Source organism: Periplaneta americana, chromosome 9 (assembly GCF_040183065.1).
Source record: "Periplaneta americana isolate PAMFEO1 chromosome 9, P.americana_PAMFEO1_priV1, whole genome shotgun sequence".
In the NCBI taxonomy this organism is placed as follows: domain Eukaryota; kingdom Metazoa; phylum Arthropoda; class Insecta; order Blattodea; family Blattidae; genus Periplaneta; species Periplaneta americana.
Window position 1 is genome coordinate 154301584 of NC_091125.1, and position 17832 is coordinate 154319415.

A 17832-nucleotide genomic window follows, 5' to 3' on the forward strand; every position below is an offset into this window, starting at 1 on the left:
GATGATTCTGTCTGACACCAGGATGAGTATCCGGTGTGGCTTAGTGGAAAAAGCATCAGCACATAGAGCTGAAAACCTGGGTTCAAATCCCGGTGCCGGAGAGAATTTTTGTCCGTTCCATTACTCTTTCATCGTACGATGACGCAGAATGTCTGCATGGAAATATCATATGTACTTCGATACATTAAAATACTATATATGTAACAAAATGAGTAAGAGAGTTTCTGGCAGTCTATTGTGAAGCAAAACACGAAATATAGTTGCTACTGTATTTATGCGATTATAATGCGCACCTTTTTTACAAAATGTAGTCTTGAAAACTGTTGTCAGTATCATATTTAATGGCATATTATATTCGAGTAAATATGGTATATCGCAAAACATTTAACAGACACAAAAAAAAAAAAAAAGGCTCAGGTATAATGTTATAGAAGTCTACCAGTGAAGCTACTGAGATTTCAAAGAATTTGTGAAAATGATTAAGTGAGAAGGGGAAAGCTCCCTGACAGAAGCTCTGAACGAAAGAATTTGAACTATAAGCCAGAAACTGTAGCTTGGCAAATGATACATCTTGAGAGCATTCCATCAGTACAGAACAAGGGGAGAACCAAAATTTACCTCAACAAAACACACATTCATAATATATCTAAGTTTCTGAAAATCTGTCTTAATTAATTGTCACTTTTATGTGAAGAATTCTTTGTGAACTATACAGTATTGTGGCCATGTTAAAAAGTTAGAAGAATTGTACTAAAAGTCTGTTACCTTGTTGGAGGATAGAAAGGACAGTATAGTATTGTATGTGAATGACCACTGATCTTCCAGTTAAGTCTTCAAGTATTGGTGTTTGTATGCAATTCATAGTAATACTGGCTACTCTACAAGCACTTTCCATCCACATTCGCCAAAGCAGATGGCGAAGTAGAGTTTGAGATCAGGGCTAGAGATATTCCAGTCATACGTGACTGTTTTATTGTTGCTGTCGATGTTCACTCGAATTTTGTTGTCACGTATATGTTCACACGTGAAGCACACCTTGGAACCTTTTTCTAGCCTTGGCAATTTTGTTGTCTTCTCTCGACCATCGACGAACACACAACCTGCATATAAATAAAATATAAATAACAATAACATTAGCAAATTGCGTCACTGTTGGTGGTCAAAGGGTCAGTATGATCCCACTGGATGTGCAGATGAAGACAAGATTTTGCATAATAATGCTGCAATAGTAACTATAAATTACGGATGTAAGTCACTTTCAAAGGGTAAAAAATTAATTAATTAAATTTTCAATACTATTCTGTACCAGCATGTAGCAAACATTTGATCAATTTAATTTTGTAGTATGAGACTACTGAAAAAGTACAGTAGTATTAAATTGAAAAATAATACCTCCTCAAAAATCGAAATGAGTCTCAAAAATCTAACTTTTAAATCTCCTTATAATAGTCCTTAAAGTAAAGAGGTGTTATTGTAAGCAATCTTGTAGCGTAATGAACAAGGTACTATGCTAGTAATTGTAGAGTTGATAGTCTACCTGTCAGCAATCTGTTTTTATTTTATTTTCATTTTTTAATTGTAAAACTATTCCAAACCAGCAGTTCCAAAACCATTTTTTCGTATAAATAAGGGAGAGATACTAAGGACTCCTAGTCCTATGATAAGCAAAGCAATAGTTAAGAAGTGTGATGGTAGTAAGTGGAGGACACACTGAAGATTAAGCTTCAACGAGTAGTGTGCAATTATAAATCTGTGCTGATGAAAAAGATGATAAATAACATTACATACGGTCTGATGGTATAAAAATATGTTCCGTCACTTATTCCTTTACCCTCTAAAATAAATTTCCTTATATTTTAAGAATGCCTTTTAGGATAAGCTTGTTGTTTTTTGATGCCGCTGAAGTTTGTACATACTCACATAATCATCTTTCCACGAAATTATGATGATAAAACAAATATAAGATTAAAAAGAAATAATCAAATATATGAACTATAAAAGAAACAGTGAAAGTGAAGAATGAGAATCGAAAATAAAAAAAAAAAAATTAAAACTAAACTGTCATCAGGCTCAAATTTTTTATTTTAGTAGGTTATTTTACGACGCTTTATCAACATCTCAGGTTATTTAGCGTCTGAATGAGATGAAGGTGTTAATGCCGGTGAAATGAGTCCGGGATCCAGCACCGAAAGTTATCCAGCATTTGCTCATATTGGGTTGAGGGAAAACCCTGGATAAAACCTCAACCAGGTAACTTGCCCCAACCGGGAATCGAACCTGGGCCATCAGTTCGCGGCTAGACACTCTAACCGTTACTCCACAGGTGTGGATGTCATCAGGCTCAAACTATCCATCCTATGTCTATCATTCCTACACCTTGCCTTCTATGCTACAGGACTATTCCAACTTCATCTCCTCACTTTATGTCTTATATGGACTACAAGGAATTCAAAAGCTAAAATCTTGAAGATTAAAGCCCATTCAACAGGATTTATTAAACTGCACTGTATCAACTACAGTACATGATTATATAGTGTCAGTGGAATTTGTAACAGTGAGAAGATATTCTGCCAAGATCAGTCTGAGAATTCGTCATGGGATTATCTGGTATTCGCCTTAAAGCTAGGGAAAAACTTGCAAAAACCGAACCAAATAATCAGTCCACATGGTATTCAGACAAAGACTTAGGTCAGGAGTCCTATTCACTATCCTAAGACTACAATAATAGACAACTGAATAGTAAAACACATGGAACACATAAAATTGATAATTAAAGAGTCATCTTTGTAAAACGGATGTTCGACAATGCTATCAAAATCACTCATCACAGGAAGTCTGCTATTCAATATTGACATTCTTGAAGAAAATAATAGATTTTCTGCTGTCTCTCAGTAAAGCAACGTTTGTTTGTAAAGTATATCTCTCTCTCCCTCTTTTATTTATGTCAGAAGAGGTTTATAAATTATATAGCCTTACTTAAAGGATATTTACAAAACAAAAGACCATTTTATCGTCAATGACAATTACAAATTTTAGTAACACAATGAAAAGTTTAAATGTATTCACTTTGAAACCATTATCTATTGTCTTGAAATGAACAAAAATCTTGTTATTATTTACCTTTGGTATTGAGGAACAATGCTCCAGATTGCAGCAAGTTTTCACCTTCGACCCTTGTATTCACGAGACCAATTCCTTCATCACTGCAGCCAATTCCGCATTCAAGTATCTATAAAAGTAAAAAGATTTTATTTACAATCAAAAGAGTGGATAACACCTCAGTGAATGAGAAAATATACGAGGTGAACCGTAAGTAATGTCATTAATTTCAGGGAATTTTTGTTTTAGATACTTCAGACAAAAAAGTTTAATATAATTTTGCTCCTTTTCCGAGATAAAAATTGTTGTATATTAAACAATTCATAGTGTGTTTTGGGAAAGCCATTGATTTAATTTCTAATATGCTCAGTCAATTTATGAGAGCAGAACAATATGATAATAAATTATTTGAGCCGAACAAATTTAACTTTTCGTTCTGCAAAGGAATTTTACAATGTCACATTTGTTCGGATCAAATTTCTGCACAATGAAAGAAGAAAACTAAAATTCTTTCAATAATTTATTATCATAATATACTCTACTCTCTTAAATTGATTGAGCATGTGCTATGAAATGTTTCACATGAAACATTTTTTTTTTCTCGAAAAGGAAGCAAACACGAGCAAAATTGTATTAAACGTTTTTGTCTGAAATATCTCAAAGAATAATCCCTTGAAATTAATGACATTACTTACGGTTCATTCTGTATGTATGTATCGCTTTCGTATTCACAATATACAGAGTGATTCAAGAGGAATAGTAAATATTTTATAGAATAATATTAAGGACTATTCCGAGTAAAAAGTTCACATTTATAAATGTGTCCAATTTTCAATGGGTTTGGAAATATAGCTCTTCTGACATCATCTCAGGGCAGCACTGTTCATAATGGATGTAAAGAAATGGCTGTTTGTAGTTTCATTGTCTTCAAGGATGGGCATGTTCTTTCAGCATGACAGAGTCCCATATGTCAGGTGACATATAATCTAAATCTCACATTTCTAGAACGATGAATTGGCCACCAACGTCTCCAGACCTTTATTGCTGTCGATTTTTGTCTCTGGGGGTGGATGAAGGGCGAAGTGTACAAGAACAAAGTAAACACAAGGGATGAATTGGTCGCTTGCATTATGAATAGTGCTGCCCTCATAAAAGAACAACAAGATGACCTTAGAACAGCAACATTTACTGTTGTCAATAGAGCAGAAAAGTGCAATGAACTGTTGAAAAATGAAATGAAGAAATAGGAAGATGACAAAGAAATAAATAAGTAGAAAAAGAATAAATAAACGGCAAAATTACGAAAAGAAAAGGAAAAATGAAGAAGAGAAAGAGCAGAAGAACATGGACATGAGGATGAACGAGAAGAAAAAGAACTAAGACGAGGAAACACGAGAAAAAAGAACGTGTGTGGAAAGGTCAGATATGTCTAGAACATCTATCAAATACCGTGAATTCAATTGAATGGCCTGGTCCAAACTGAGCTGCACTGGAGAACAGGACAGACTGATCGGCTGACGTCTTGGTAGCAATCTTGTTTTCATTGGTAATCATGTAGTTGGGATTCGTCAGGTCCCAGCCTGTAACATTCACATGCCCTTCTGAAAAATCTAACTTTCTTTTATCATTAGTAAATCATAATGACATTAATGCCGGATTGGATTCGAGTTAAGGTTCAAGGCACAATGTAAAATACCATACATCAGTATTTTGGCTATTTATATGCCCACAATGTTGCTACTTATTTCACAATCTCCCAGGAAAAAAAAGAAAAACTATTATTATTATTACCGGTATTATTATTATTATTCTTATTATTATTACTATGCACTGGAAGGTTCGGGGTTCGATCCCAGGTGGTGACAGGATTTTTTTCTCGTTGCCAAACTTTCAGAACGGCCCACGAGGTTCACTCAGCCTCCTATAAAATTGAGTACTGGGACCTTCCCGGGGGTAAAAGGCGGTCAGAGCGTGGTGCCGATCACACCACCTCATTCTAGTGCCGAGGTCATGGAAAGCATGGGGCTCTACCTCCATGCCCCCCAAGTGCCTTCATGGCATGTTACGGGGATACCTTTACCTTTTACCTTTTTACTATAGAATAATAGAGTTTTGCACTACTTCCATAACTGCGATTATATTAATTTTACAAAGCAATTCGTGTAAACATATAATAAATACAACAATTTTTTGTCTCAAGAAGTATTCAAATGGAGGCAAAATTTTACAGACATTAATTTTTTACAGCAAAATAAGTCTCGTTTTGCTTTAGATTGCTGAGATAAGATTAATTTTGTTTTGCAAATCAATTTGTATGGGTATCTTTAAACTCTAATTTCTTTTATTTGAAAAAGTTTTTGATTTAATGCATAATTATGTAAAAAATATTAATTTATCGTATTTTTTTTAAACATCATATATACCATTTTATTTATCAATTTATCCTTTGTGTTTTCCACAACTGACTATGAAAAGTGTGTAGTCTTTTAAAAGCAACCCATTCTGGTCATATGATACAGTATTAGCTAGATTTTAAATTATATATACCAGTATGTTATAGAATAATATTATGTAATTTCAATTTAATTTATTACAACCATTAGCAATATAACTGCAATAGCCTGAGTCAAAAAGAAAGAATTTACACAATAAAAATACGTAAAAACATACACAATATACTATAAAACAGAACTGCTTTGCAATATGCTCTGTTACAGATAAAAACATTTAAATAAAATTATTATCCAAGTACTCTTGCACACTATAAAAAATTTTATTTAACAAAAGTGTTGTTGTTGTTGTCTAGTGCCTTGCATCTGGCAATGAAGCCATTAGCAGTTGTGCTTTCCAATACTTTTGAACTTTAACAAAAGTGTTGTAACACAATGTTTGAAATTCTTCACATTGTGAATTCTCTTAATATTTTCAGGTAGTTTATTATAAAACTTAATTTCCAAAACATCCAACATTTTATTTAATCTGCACACTTGAGAACAACTAAATTCAAATTACCTGCGGGGTTAGGTTTTTGCAAATTAATTCACATAGACATCTTTATGCTCTCTTTCTATATTCAATTCCCTAACCGTTTTAAATGTAAATCATTTTACCTTTTAGGTGTGTTTCCAAAGTATATATAATACGCTTTGTCAAATCTTGCAACCCTTTCATAAAGGAAGCTTAATTTATTATTATGTACATATATTGAATGCATAATTATGTAAATAAAAACTAATTTGTAGTATTTTTTTTGCAAACCCATACTGTATATATCATTTCATTTAACATTTTATCTTATAAAAAAAGAAAATAATAGAAAAATTATTAGATCTAATTTCGTGTAAATCACCATTCTGTCTTACTTTACCAAATGAAGCTACATTATTTTTTTAAGTAAAAGTGATTATACAGTATTTCTATTGGACTGACTCAAAGATACTGATAAATGAATAAAATATATCAAATAATTCAGAATTAATATCGAGTTTTACAGTATCTTTTTCTATTCACTTTTCTTTCTGTATGCTTGAATTATTGAGAAAGTTTAAATGTAGATTGCAATACAAGCTACTTAAGTTGGAAGATTTGACGAACTTACAAAATGGATCATAACTGGTTGTGGCAACACGAGGTAGTGACCAAGCACTCCACTCTGTGTCACCCTCCACCCTACAGCAGACACGGAATGTATATGGCACTCCTGGGCGCAGATCTCGCACCAAGTGCTGGCACTCAGGACCAAAGTACACATCATGGAAGTTGCTCTCCATAAGATTCATCTGACCTCGCACATCATCATATGCCATCTGCAGGCGGAAACTGTGCACATCCACCATTCGCTCGAAGTCCACCTGTAATTGCAATACTTTCTTACATTATGGACACCATTCAGAGATGATGACAAAGAAGGCTCCTTCAGACTGAAGCAAGTTTTTGCTACATCCAAAAATTTTTGAAGCCATAAACTGCTTAAAATATGAGTTAAAGTAATTCACTTCTGTCCACTAGATCATAGGAACATGAGTACCAGTAACCTGCTTCAGAAAATCGTGCGAGCAGGAGCTTCTTCGTTGACATGCCGGAGTAAACAAACGTGCTTATTATGGGGACAAAATGGATGTTAGGACTCTCCCCGGAGTGAAGAGAAGAGTGGGGGTATATAGGACACGAGGCAGTAGCTATCAACCAGGTTAGGGACTTGGGGTGATGGGGAGTGAGAGACAGAAAATAACACCCTCACTCACTCTTGTTCTCTGGATAGAGAAACAGCTTTCCCTTCATTTGATCTTGGTGGTGTGAATATCTTCCATCTTACTTCAAGTATTTTCTTCAGTTCTGATTTTTTATGAGTACAACAAATGGTGTGCGCTTCCACATAAAGGAAAAGGTGTTATTTTATTTCAAGAATATACTCCCGGAAATAAATGGATTTTTTCTAAGGAGGGTCTGTCTTCCTTTGAATGGCGGGACGCAATTAAGATGAATGCTAACGCAGCACCAGTGAGAAGTCTTCATGGGAGATCCTTGGACGGATTCCGTTGCAGATATTGCAACGAGATTGAAACCTTAGCACACGTCCTAGGATCCTGTCAGCATGGAGAACTCCTGAGAAATTCACGCCATCATAACATCCGAAAACTAATAGCACAAGCCCTTAGAAACAAATCCTTCGAGGTCCATGAAGAGGTGCACTGCGTTGCGTCTGAAGGCGGCTGAATTAGAAGAGCGGACATCATGGCTCTAGACAAGACTAATAGTAAAGGCTTTATATTGGACCCAACAGTTAGATTTGAGATGAGCCAGATCCAACCATCCGAGGTCAACAAAGAGAAACAACAAATTTATGAACCTACTATTCCGTGTTTTCGAGAAAAATATCAGATGGAAGGCACCTGGGAAGTACATGGTTTAATGATCGGAGCGAGGGGCACCATCCCACGATCAACTGTAAACACTATCAAAACATTTGGAATCCATGACATCAATCCAAAAATAATTACTTCAACCATTAAAGGGTCTGTGGCAATTCTGAAAAATCATTTATACGGAATATCATAATCCCCCTCCCCCTTTTCTGTTCGTTAGTGTGTGATTGTTACAAATTTATGTACAAATTTATTATTTCTTAAATTTAAGCTCCTAGTTCACATTTCAATTTGACTCATCTATTTTACTGTAATCGTTACTATTCTTATATGTGTATTATTCTGTGTTTTTGGCAACCCAGGATGCCTGGGCAGACTATTTCTCGGAAATATATATATAATGCCAGGCATTTGACAATAAAGTCATTTGACCTCTTGCACTCCATTATTTTTCAAAGATATTGATGAAAATGGCAAGTTGTAGCCGATTTAAGTGAACACCATATTTTAACGTTTTGGTGGCTACTTCATTCACACACAACCCCCAGAATGTCTGGAGGACCACACCTACTGTGGACCTAGTTGGGAGATCTTGTTGATCACCAGCTTTCCCTCCTTAAGCCACTGGTGGACGATTTTAGTGCCATAGCAGGTCAGCACTAGGAAGAGAAAAGTAGAAAGAGGAGGAAGGAAAGTGAAATGAACCCCTAGGCCTTGAATGCTCTAATGCCATCGGGGTCAAAGAAAGTAAGAGTTCAGTCAAAGGACTGGATAGGAAAGGGTAAAGAGGGAATTAGGTATTGAATAGAGAAAAATTATACCAAATTCGGCCAATAACTCATCAAGCTGACCAGTGCTAATTGATGAGTAGCCCCTCCCTTCAGTTCAGCTTGTAAAATTATGCTTACTAACAGCTTCACCACGGGAAGGTAGGGATGGGACATTGGGTATTTGTCCAGGTTGGTTCCTTAAAGCCTTCAATGGGAAGGATTAATGGCTCTCCCCCTTGTATTCGACAAATACCATTTTGCAGCCTTTTTATGATTGTAACTTCTGTGATGTGAGATTCATGTGCAGGAGTATTCAGTTACATCCAGACATGTCAATGTTTAATTAGTACTACTGTCTTGTGCGAGAAAAATGTTTGAAGGTGACTTTCACATTTTAGTTAATAAAGATTAATACTGTACAGTGTTTATTAGAACAGCTGATTTCAGTGTGCACATTGGAAGAAAAATTTGAGATTAAGCAATGTGGCAGACCAACTCTGTTCCCTTGATATTTCACAATGTATTAAAATGAAGACTAACTTACTTACTCACTGGCTTTTAAGGAACCTGGAGGTTCATTGCCGTCCTCACATAAGCCCGCCATTGATCCCTATCCTAAGCAAGATTAATCCAGTCCCTATCATCATATGCCACCTCCCTCAAATCCATTTTAATATTATCGTCTCATCTACATCTCGGCCTCCCCAAAGGTATTTTTCCCGCCGGCCTCCCAACTAACACACTATATGCATTTCTGGATTCGCCCATATGTGCTACATGCCCTGCCCATCTCAAACGTCTGGATTTAATGTTCATATTATGTCAGGTGAAGAATACAATACGTGCAGCTCTGCGTTGTGTAACTTTCTCCATTCTTCTGTCACGTCATCCCTCTTGGCCCCAAGTATTTTCCTAAAGACCTTATTCTCAAACACCCTTAATCTCTGTTCCTCTCTCAAAGTGAGAGTCCAAGTTTCACAACAATATAGAACAACCGGTAATATAACTGTTTTATAAATTCTAACTTTCAGATTTTTTGACAGCAGACTAGATGACAAAAGCTTCTCAACCAAATAATAACAGGCATTTCCCATATTTATTCTGCGTTTAATTTCCTCCCGAGTGTCATTTATATTTGTTACTGTTGCTCCCAGATATTTGAATTTTTCCACCTCTTCAAAGGATAAATCTCCAATTTTTATAGTTCCATTTCGTACAATATTCTGGTCACGAGACATAATCATATACTTAGTCTTTTCGGGATTTACTTCCAGCCCTATTGCTTTACTTGCTTCAAGTAGAATTCCCGTGTTTTCCCTAATCGTTTGTGGATTTTCTCTTAACATATTCACGTCATGTGCATAGACAAGAAGCTGATGTAACCCGTTCAAAAAATGAAGACTACGTTGTTTAATAGAAATCTTAATCCAGACGTATATGAAAAGTGTTAGTGATTGTGCAGGTGTTTCTCATGTTATTCTCAAAATACAAGGAGAAACGTGCAGATTTTCTCTACAAGTAGTTGAGTTATTGTGCTAAAAGTATATTGCAATATTTTTCTGTTACATTCTTTTAAATATTTTCTCGTTTTAAGTATGCATTGATTTAGCATAGGTATTATGTCTATAAAATTATATATATATATATATATATATATATAATTTACATGTTTTTTTTTACTTTCGAAAATTCATTCTATGCTGTGCCTGTGATATATTCATGTAATAAGGCATAGGCGGTCAGTCGGACAGGAATCGGGCATGCCCTGGGCGAGGTGGGCAAGGATTTCAGTGGCGGCCACTCAGTTGCTAATCTCCTAGTGAAGGAATTCTTAACCTGGGGTCCATGGACCCCTTGGAGGTCCTTTAGGGGGTCTGTGAAAGTCAATAAAAAATTAACATGTATATTCAATACATTATTTCAACGTAAAAAGCAGAAGCGAATCTAAAATTGTTTAGTCTGACAGGTAAGAAATGAGGCTGCAAATGTACGAGGTGTATTCAGTTGGTGGCCATAGTGATGACATGATATCTCGGAAACAGTTGGTTTCCTGGACTACGTTTATTAGGACTTGTTGCATTGTTCTATTGTTCTTTAGTCACACCTGCAACTTGTACCTATAATTATGAAACACTCTGCATATAAAAAAGCACATGAAATTCTATTTACATGTTTTAAATTATAATGACGTATAGTACAAAGTCAATTACTATACATTTTCTATGGATACTTTATCTGAAGCAACTCTTTAGATCTTAAAATTAATTAATGCTGATGAATACTGAATAGAAGAATTCTGCAAATACAAGTACCATACCTCTTCCCACCGCACCAACAAAGCACCAGGTTTTTCGTCCACTTCAGTAAACTGTACAGGCCCCATTCTGGAGATTTCCCCCACTCCTGTGAGAGTTCGCTCCAGTGCCAGTCTCACAGACTCCACAGGGCACTGAAACGATACCTCCGGTACCTCCTCCAGGCTGGGGACTTCTGGTAAACTGGAAGCAATATGTTTGGAATGTTACAAAGTCAGTTACTATTTAGTAGTACTGCTGTGTACTCAAGAACAAAGGAGTACAGTACTTGAAATCTCATTATAAACCATTAATATCTTTGAATATTTGTGTCACTTGAAGAACAGATTTTCTTAAGTAGAAAAATATGAATACCGTACCGGAAATGATTAAAATGCATTTATGGAAATCTCTGCACAATTAATTACATACATCTACCTAAATCATACAAGTTACAAGCGAAGTTAGATATCTCACTTTCTTGGATTACCGGTACAAGGAATGACATCTGGCTGGCCATAAGCCATGAAAAAAAGTTCATGTTATTTGAGTGGACAGTAAATAATTTCATTGGTGTAATATCTTTATATCTTTCGAACATAAAAAAACCTGTAAACATATACCACATGAAACTCCCATGGACCACGAACATATTAAGTTGATAGGCTTCCCACGTTTTTCACTAATGACTACCACCGGGGGCGAATGCTAGTCAAGAAAGTTAGGCTTGCTCTTTTATTCATAGGGGAAGATGGGAGGATATAATAATTCATAAAAGTAAAAGTAAAGTAAAGGTATTCCCATAACATGCCATGAAGGCACTTGGGGGCCATGGAGGTAGAGCCCCATGCTTTCCATGACCTCAGCACTAGAATGAGGTGGTGTGGTCGGCACCACACTCTGACCGCCTTTTACCCCCGGGAAGGACCCAGTACTCAATTTTATAGGAGGCTGAGTGAACCTCGGGGCCATTCTGAAAGTTTAGCAACGAGAAAAAATCCTGTCACCACCTGGGATCGAACCCCGGACCTTCCAGTCCGTAGCCAGCTGCTCTACCAACTGAGCTACTCATAATTAATAAAAATAATCAGGCCCACATAAATAATTTATTTTATAATTATGAAATCATTATGAGTAATGGATCATATTCGCTTATTTTTTTATTTTCATTTTATTGGGTTATTTTACGACGCTGTATCAACATCTAGGTTATTTAGCGTCTGAATGAAATGAAGGTGATAATGCCGGTGAAATGAGTCCAGGGTCCAGCACCTAAAGTTACCCAGCATTTGCTCGTATTGGGTTGAGGGAAAACCCCAGAAAAAACCTCAACCAGGTAACTTGCAACGACCGGGATTCGAACCCAGGCCACCTGGTTTCGCGGCCAGAAGCGCTGACCGTTACTCCACAGGTGTGGACTATTCGCTTATCAGATGTAGAAGTTCGATATAATACAACAAACATGGCCAACAAAACAGTTTATTTAGTTTTTTCGATCCTGCCAACCAATGCACATTGTTGTATTGAGCTGCACTGAACAAACGCACATATTCTCTATAATGTCTGTCTTCTCTTGAATAGTCCTTCGGGAAAATGGATTTAATAATAAGGTTTCAATGACACACAATTCCGAACTCATTGCAATACTTCAAATTAATGTTTAAGAATTAATAATACATTCAGCAGCTAACATATGCATTCTGCTGATACAATTACATTGCACTCGCAAATCACAGCACATTCCCGCTGTCAGTATTGCTCTGTGTAACGTTAAATAGTCGTTGGTGTAGCTCTCGGACCAGAGCTTCAAACAACACATAACAGAAGCATGTGCGCCTAGGAAAGACTAAGGAGGAAGGCACTTGCACGCGCATAATATTCTCGCTATTTCTATGTCTTCCCTGTAGCTCCGAGAAACGAGCAAGCGCTGTGATACTTGCGGTGTGCAACCTGCGGATGGTATTACACCTATACTGTATTCCAAAAATCAAAATAAATTTTAATGTACGTAACGCCATTTTGAGAAATACACATTCTACGAAAATATTGGGCTTGCGCAGCAAGCATAGCATGCCCTGAGAAATCGCCCCTGACTACCACATTTCTCACTAAGTATGATTATAACAGAAAAACTGAAACACTTTTTCACCAGTAGTGTTAGTAGCTGAGATTGCTAAGGGTAAAAACATATTGGAGTTGTTCATCTCGCCTCTCCGAGTAGCGCACCTCGCCATTCATCTCGCCACGCATCTCGCATCTTGCCTCAGCAGAACATAGTGAAACAGTTTACCTCGCCATGCTTCTCGCCATTTAATATGTGGAAGAAATTCAATCAGCTATTCAGTTCCTTTCAGAGAACACAACGTAATAAACATTAATATATATGGGTTGTAAGAAACACACCAGACTTGTGGATTGTGTCATTTGTATCAGCAGCTAAAGACATTTTCAGATAGATCGTACGAATATTTAATGATATCTCAGTGAACTTTCAATTGTATCTCAACCCTAGTAGAATCCTAGTAGATCCTCATATATAAGCAACCATTACTGCTGAAAAGAGGTTGGTAGTATCTCTCAGGTAACAATTATATCTAATAGGAATAATGTACTATAATTAAATTGTAGCAGTATAGGATGAAGATAAATACAAATAAGGCGAAGACCATGGTCATAGGAAGAAAAATAAAGAAGATAAACTTGCGAATTCTAAATGAGGCAGTAGAGCAAGTGGACAGATTCAAATACTCAGGGTGTATTATAAGCAATAACATGAGCTGTTGCCAGGAACTCAAAAGGAATATACCAATGACCAAGAAATAGGAAAAAGGAGCATCTTATACAGACCTCTGGAAAAAAGAACTAAGGAAGAGACTAGTGAAGTGCTTTGTATGGAGTGTGGCATTGTATGGAGCAGAAACATGGACATTACGACGAAGTGAAGAGAACAAATAGAAACATTTGAAATGTGGATATGGAAAAGACTGGAACGTGTGAAGTGGACAGACAGAATAAGAAATGAAACAGTGTTGGAAAGAGTGGGTGAAGAAAGAATGATGCTGAAGCTGATCAGGAAGAGGAGAAGAAATTGGTTGGGTCACTGGAAGAAACTTCCTACTGAAGGATGTACTGGAAGGAATGGTGAACGGGAGAAGAGTTTGTGGCAGAACAAAATATCAGATGGTAGACGACATTAAAATATATGGGTCATTTGAGGAGACAAAGAGGAAGGCAGAAAATAGGAAAGATTGGAGAAAGCTGGGTTTGCAGTGAAAGACCTGCCCTTGGGCGGAACACTGAACGAATGAATGAATTAAATTGTATTATTTATCATTAGCAAAAAATTCCACTTTTCTTTTTCATAATTTTCTGTCCAAGAGCAGGTCTTTCACTGCAAACCCAGCATTTTCCAATTTCCTATTTTTCGTCGTCCTCTTGGTCTTCACAAATAATTTAAAAATCTTAATGTTGTCTATCATCTGATACCTTCTTCTGTCCCGAATGTTTCTCCTGTTCACCATTCCTTCCAGTGCATCCTTAAATTTAAGAACTCTTAACTCGAAAACCTTAAGCAATGAAAACATTTTGAAAACAAATTTGAAATCAGCGTGATTATTTCTATGAGAATCCGCAGTTTTAACAGATAAAAGTTTAGTCTCTCTGCATACGAAGTCCACCAGGCACTCCTTTAACTCCCCAAAAACCGAAAACCAGTAAGGATTTTGAGTAGCAGTCACTTTTGAAAGTAATTTACATTCTTTCTCTTGCTTTGAAGTGAAAAATAAAAAAGTTTGCCGCTTATCAAGTTTTACTTATTTTGAACGGATCACTTCGAAGTTGTTTTTTTTTTTTCACTTCCCAAGAAAGATATTGATTTCGAATTTTTTCTATGCTTTCCTTAGACATTTACCTATGAATCTTAAAAATTACAGCACGATTGATTGACTATCATAAAAGCTACGACGTGATAATATTTAACGAGGTGAAGATCACTCTCTACTTGCTTACAGAGCCCTAGAATAATGACGTTCTGTTGCAACAACCAACCAATCAGAGTGCTAGTTTCAGGTAGCTGCATCCTGAAAATGAAATCAGTTTGATTCCTGCTGAACGGCGAGATACGTGGCGAGGTGAACGGCTTCAGCATATTTTTACCCATTATGTATCATTGGTTTGTTTCCTAATTGCTACATGGTGAGATGTGTGACAAGGTGAACTACTCCAACATGTTTTTACACTAAGGCAACATCATATGAATATGAAGATGGAACAATTGAATCTTCACCAGTTGTAAATTAATAACAACATAAGTGTAGGATGTAATAGAGATGAAAAAGAGATAAGACCTAAAGAAGACTACAAAGGAAAGTGGAGGAGAACAGGACAGAGGAAAGAGGAGACGAGGGATAGGAGCGGAGAGAAAGAAGGGAAGAGTGAAGAGTCATCTATGAGGAAGATTTATCAATGGCTTCTACTAACACCACCTACTGCTACTTACAAGAACCACTGTCACGTTTTCGCCATGTATGACCTCCCCACTGTGTGTGTTTCTCACCACCTTATAAACCCTTTTCTACCACGCGCCAGAATGCTTGTTTCGGTGGGGGAAATGTGCGGAATTGGTGTAGCTTTTCTGGATAATTACCCAGGTCTTAAGTCTAAACTTAACTTAAATTCCAGACCATGGACAAATACAGAAACAATTCTTTCAGGAAAAATTTGTGTTCTCACTGGGAATTGAACCCGAAACCACATGAACTGTAGCCTATACCATGACACTGGTCCCGTCTAATCTATAGATCAAGAAGAAACTCTTCAGTGCCCACAAAAAAGTACAATATGAAGTGAACAGCCATGTCATCATCATCTGCCTCTAAATAACTTCTTGCAGCCACCGGCGTGACTCAGTCGGTTAAGGCACTTGCTTGCCGATCTGAAGTTGCGCTCGGGTGAGGATTCAATTCCCGCTTGGGCTGATTACATGGTTGGGTTTTTTCCGAGGTTTTCCCCAACCGTGAATGCCAGGTAATCTTTGGCGAATCCTCGACCTCATCTCGCCAAACACCATCTCGCTATCACCAGTCTCAACGACGCTAAATAACCTCGTAGTTGAGTATTTTTTTTTAGTAGGTTATTTTACGACGCTTTTTCGACATCTCAGGTTATTTAGCGTCTGAATGAGGTGAAGGTGATAATGCCGGTGAAATGAGTCCGGGGTCCAACACCGAACGTTACCCAGCATTTGCTCATATTGGGTTGAGGGAAAACCCCGGAAAAACCTCAATCAGGTAACTTGTCCCGACCGGGAATCGAACCCGGGCCACCTGGTTTCGCGGCTAGACGCGCTAACCGTTACTCCACAGGTGTGGACCTCGTAGTTGATACAACGTCGTTAAATAACCAACTAAAAAAAAACTTCTTGTGATATTAAACGCGATGTTAGATTTTTCCAGTAAGTGAATCAGCCTACATAATAAATGCTTTACTAACCTTCCTAATTGAGATGCTTGCTCGCTGAAGCGTAGTGTTTCCTCTGGACTTGTAAGTCCACCAACTCGTAAAATGTTGCGCCCTTCTTCAATATACAACTGTGTGGATTTTAACTTCCCTGCAATCAGATCATGACATTCCATGAGAGGGACCAGTCCATCTTCTTGAAATTTCAAGGCTTCAGATTTTAATATGTTCCTTCTTTTATGTAAGGCATCTACCACAATTGATGTAAACAAATCAAATGCACTATCTATGTCTTCAATTGTCCTCTTTGTACTTGTATTCACCTGTAAATATCATAAGAATATATTATTTATCCAGTCACAACAGTGGGGCATACACATTACACAAGCAACACTGAATATGATACCTACCTGCTCCTTAGCAACTTCAACAGACTTTAAGAGTTCTTCGAGTTTGGAAGCATACTCTTTAGCAGTATCTATCGTTTCTATGATAGTTTTCTTCGATATATCCTCCATAATATGATAAAATGCTGAAAATATAATTAAAATCTAGTCTATTTGGTCACTACTTCTCCAAACAATTCTACGGAAATTATAAATACGTGAAAATACTTACTTAACAAGCGTGTTTTGTATAACAAAATCTTCTACTTCACAGAACATAAAATAAGAGTGATAGTACATCTATTTGTTCAAATGAAGACGTTAAGTACACAATTCCTGAGACTTTACAGAACACATAACATCAGCTGGTCAGCATTTTTGTGAAATTGCTGTAGGTCGCATAAGTGGCACGCCCCGGTGTCTCCATCCGGTACGGAGGCGATGCTAACCTTACACGGTAACATGCAAAACAGCTTTTGTAACACACTGCTAACAAACCTATATCGTTTATTAAACAAATAAAAGTTGATGTGGCTACTCATGCATCAATAATGACATTACAATTTATTAATGGATAGAACTTTGTCACCTTTGAAACACACTAGTCGCCATGTTGATATTTAAGACGCTACAGAGTAGCCAACACAATTTGTTAATGTTATGTTCACATGATAACCAACTCAATGATAAGCTTGTTCTTGAATTACGTTGATGATAAGCTATAAAACTGGGAGAAAATGAGATGGACAACGTACATTAGTTTAGAATTCCAAACAAGGATAAGCTTTTTCCATAATTCGGTTGTGATATGTTACAGAAGACAAAAATATATAAATTAAATAATGGTCGCCGAGAACCGCATTGGTGTGGTATATAATTGGTCCAGGGGGAAAACGTTCAGTACCGGTAGTCTGTTCATTAACATTGCACACAAAATTATTTTAATGCTTATTATGTATGA

General features: G+C 36.7%; 1 protein-coding gene across 1 annotated transcript; it reads right to left on the reverse strand.

Annotated features, from left to right (window-relative positions):
* Nucleotides 1-395: 395 nt before the first annotated feature.
* Nucleotides 396-17493, reverse strand: LOC138706630 (cytokine receptor-like factor 3). Its single transcript, XM_069836161.1, has 8 exons — nt 17104-17493; nt 16896-17017; nt 16519-16808; nt 11052-11232; nt 6698-6950; nt 4549-4679; nt 3121-3229; nt 396-1100 (listed from the first exon to the last, which is right to left on the reverse strand). Exons 2-8 carry the CDS (start codon nt 17001-17003, stop codon nt 874-876), a joined length of 1299 nt encoding a protein of 432 aa, XP_069692262.1. The 5' UTR covers nt 17004-17017; nt 17104-17493; the 3' UTR covers nt 396-873.
* Nucleotides 17494-17832: the final 339 nt, after the last annotated feature.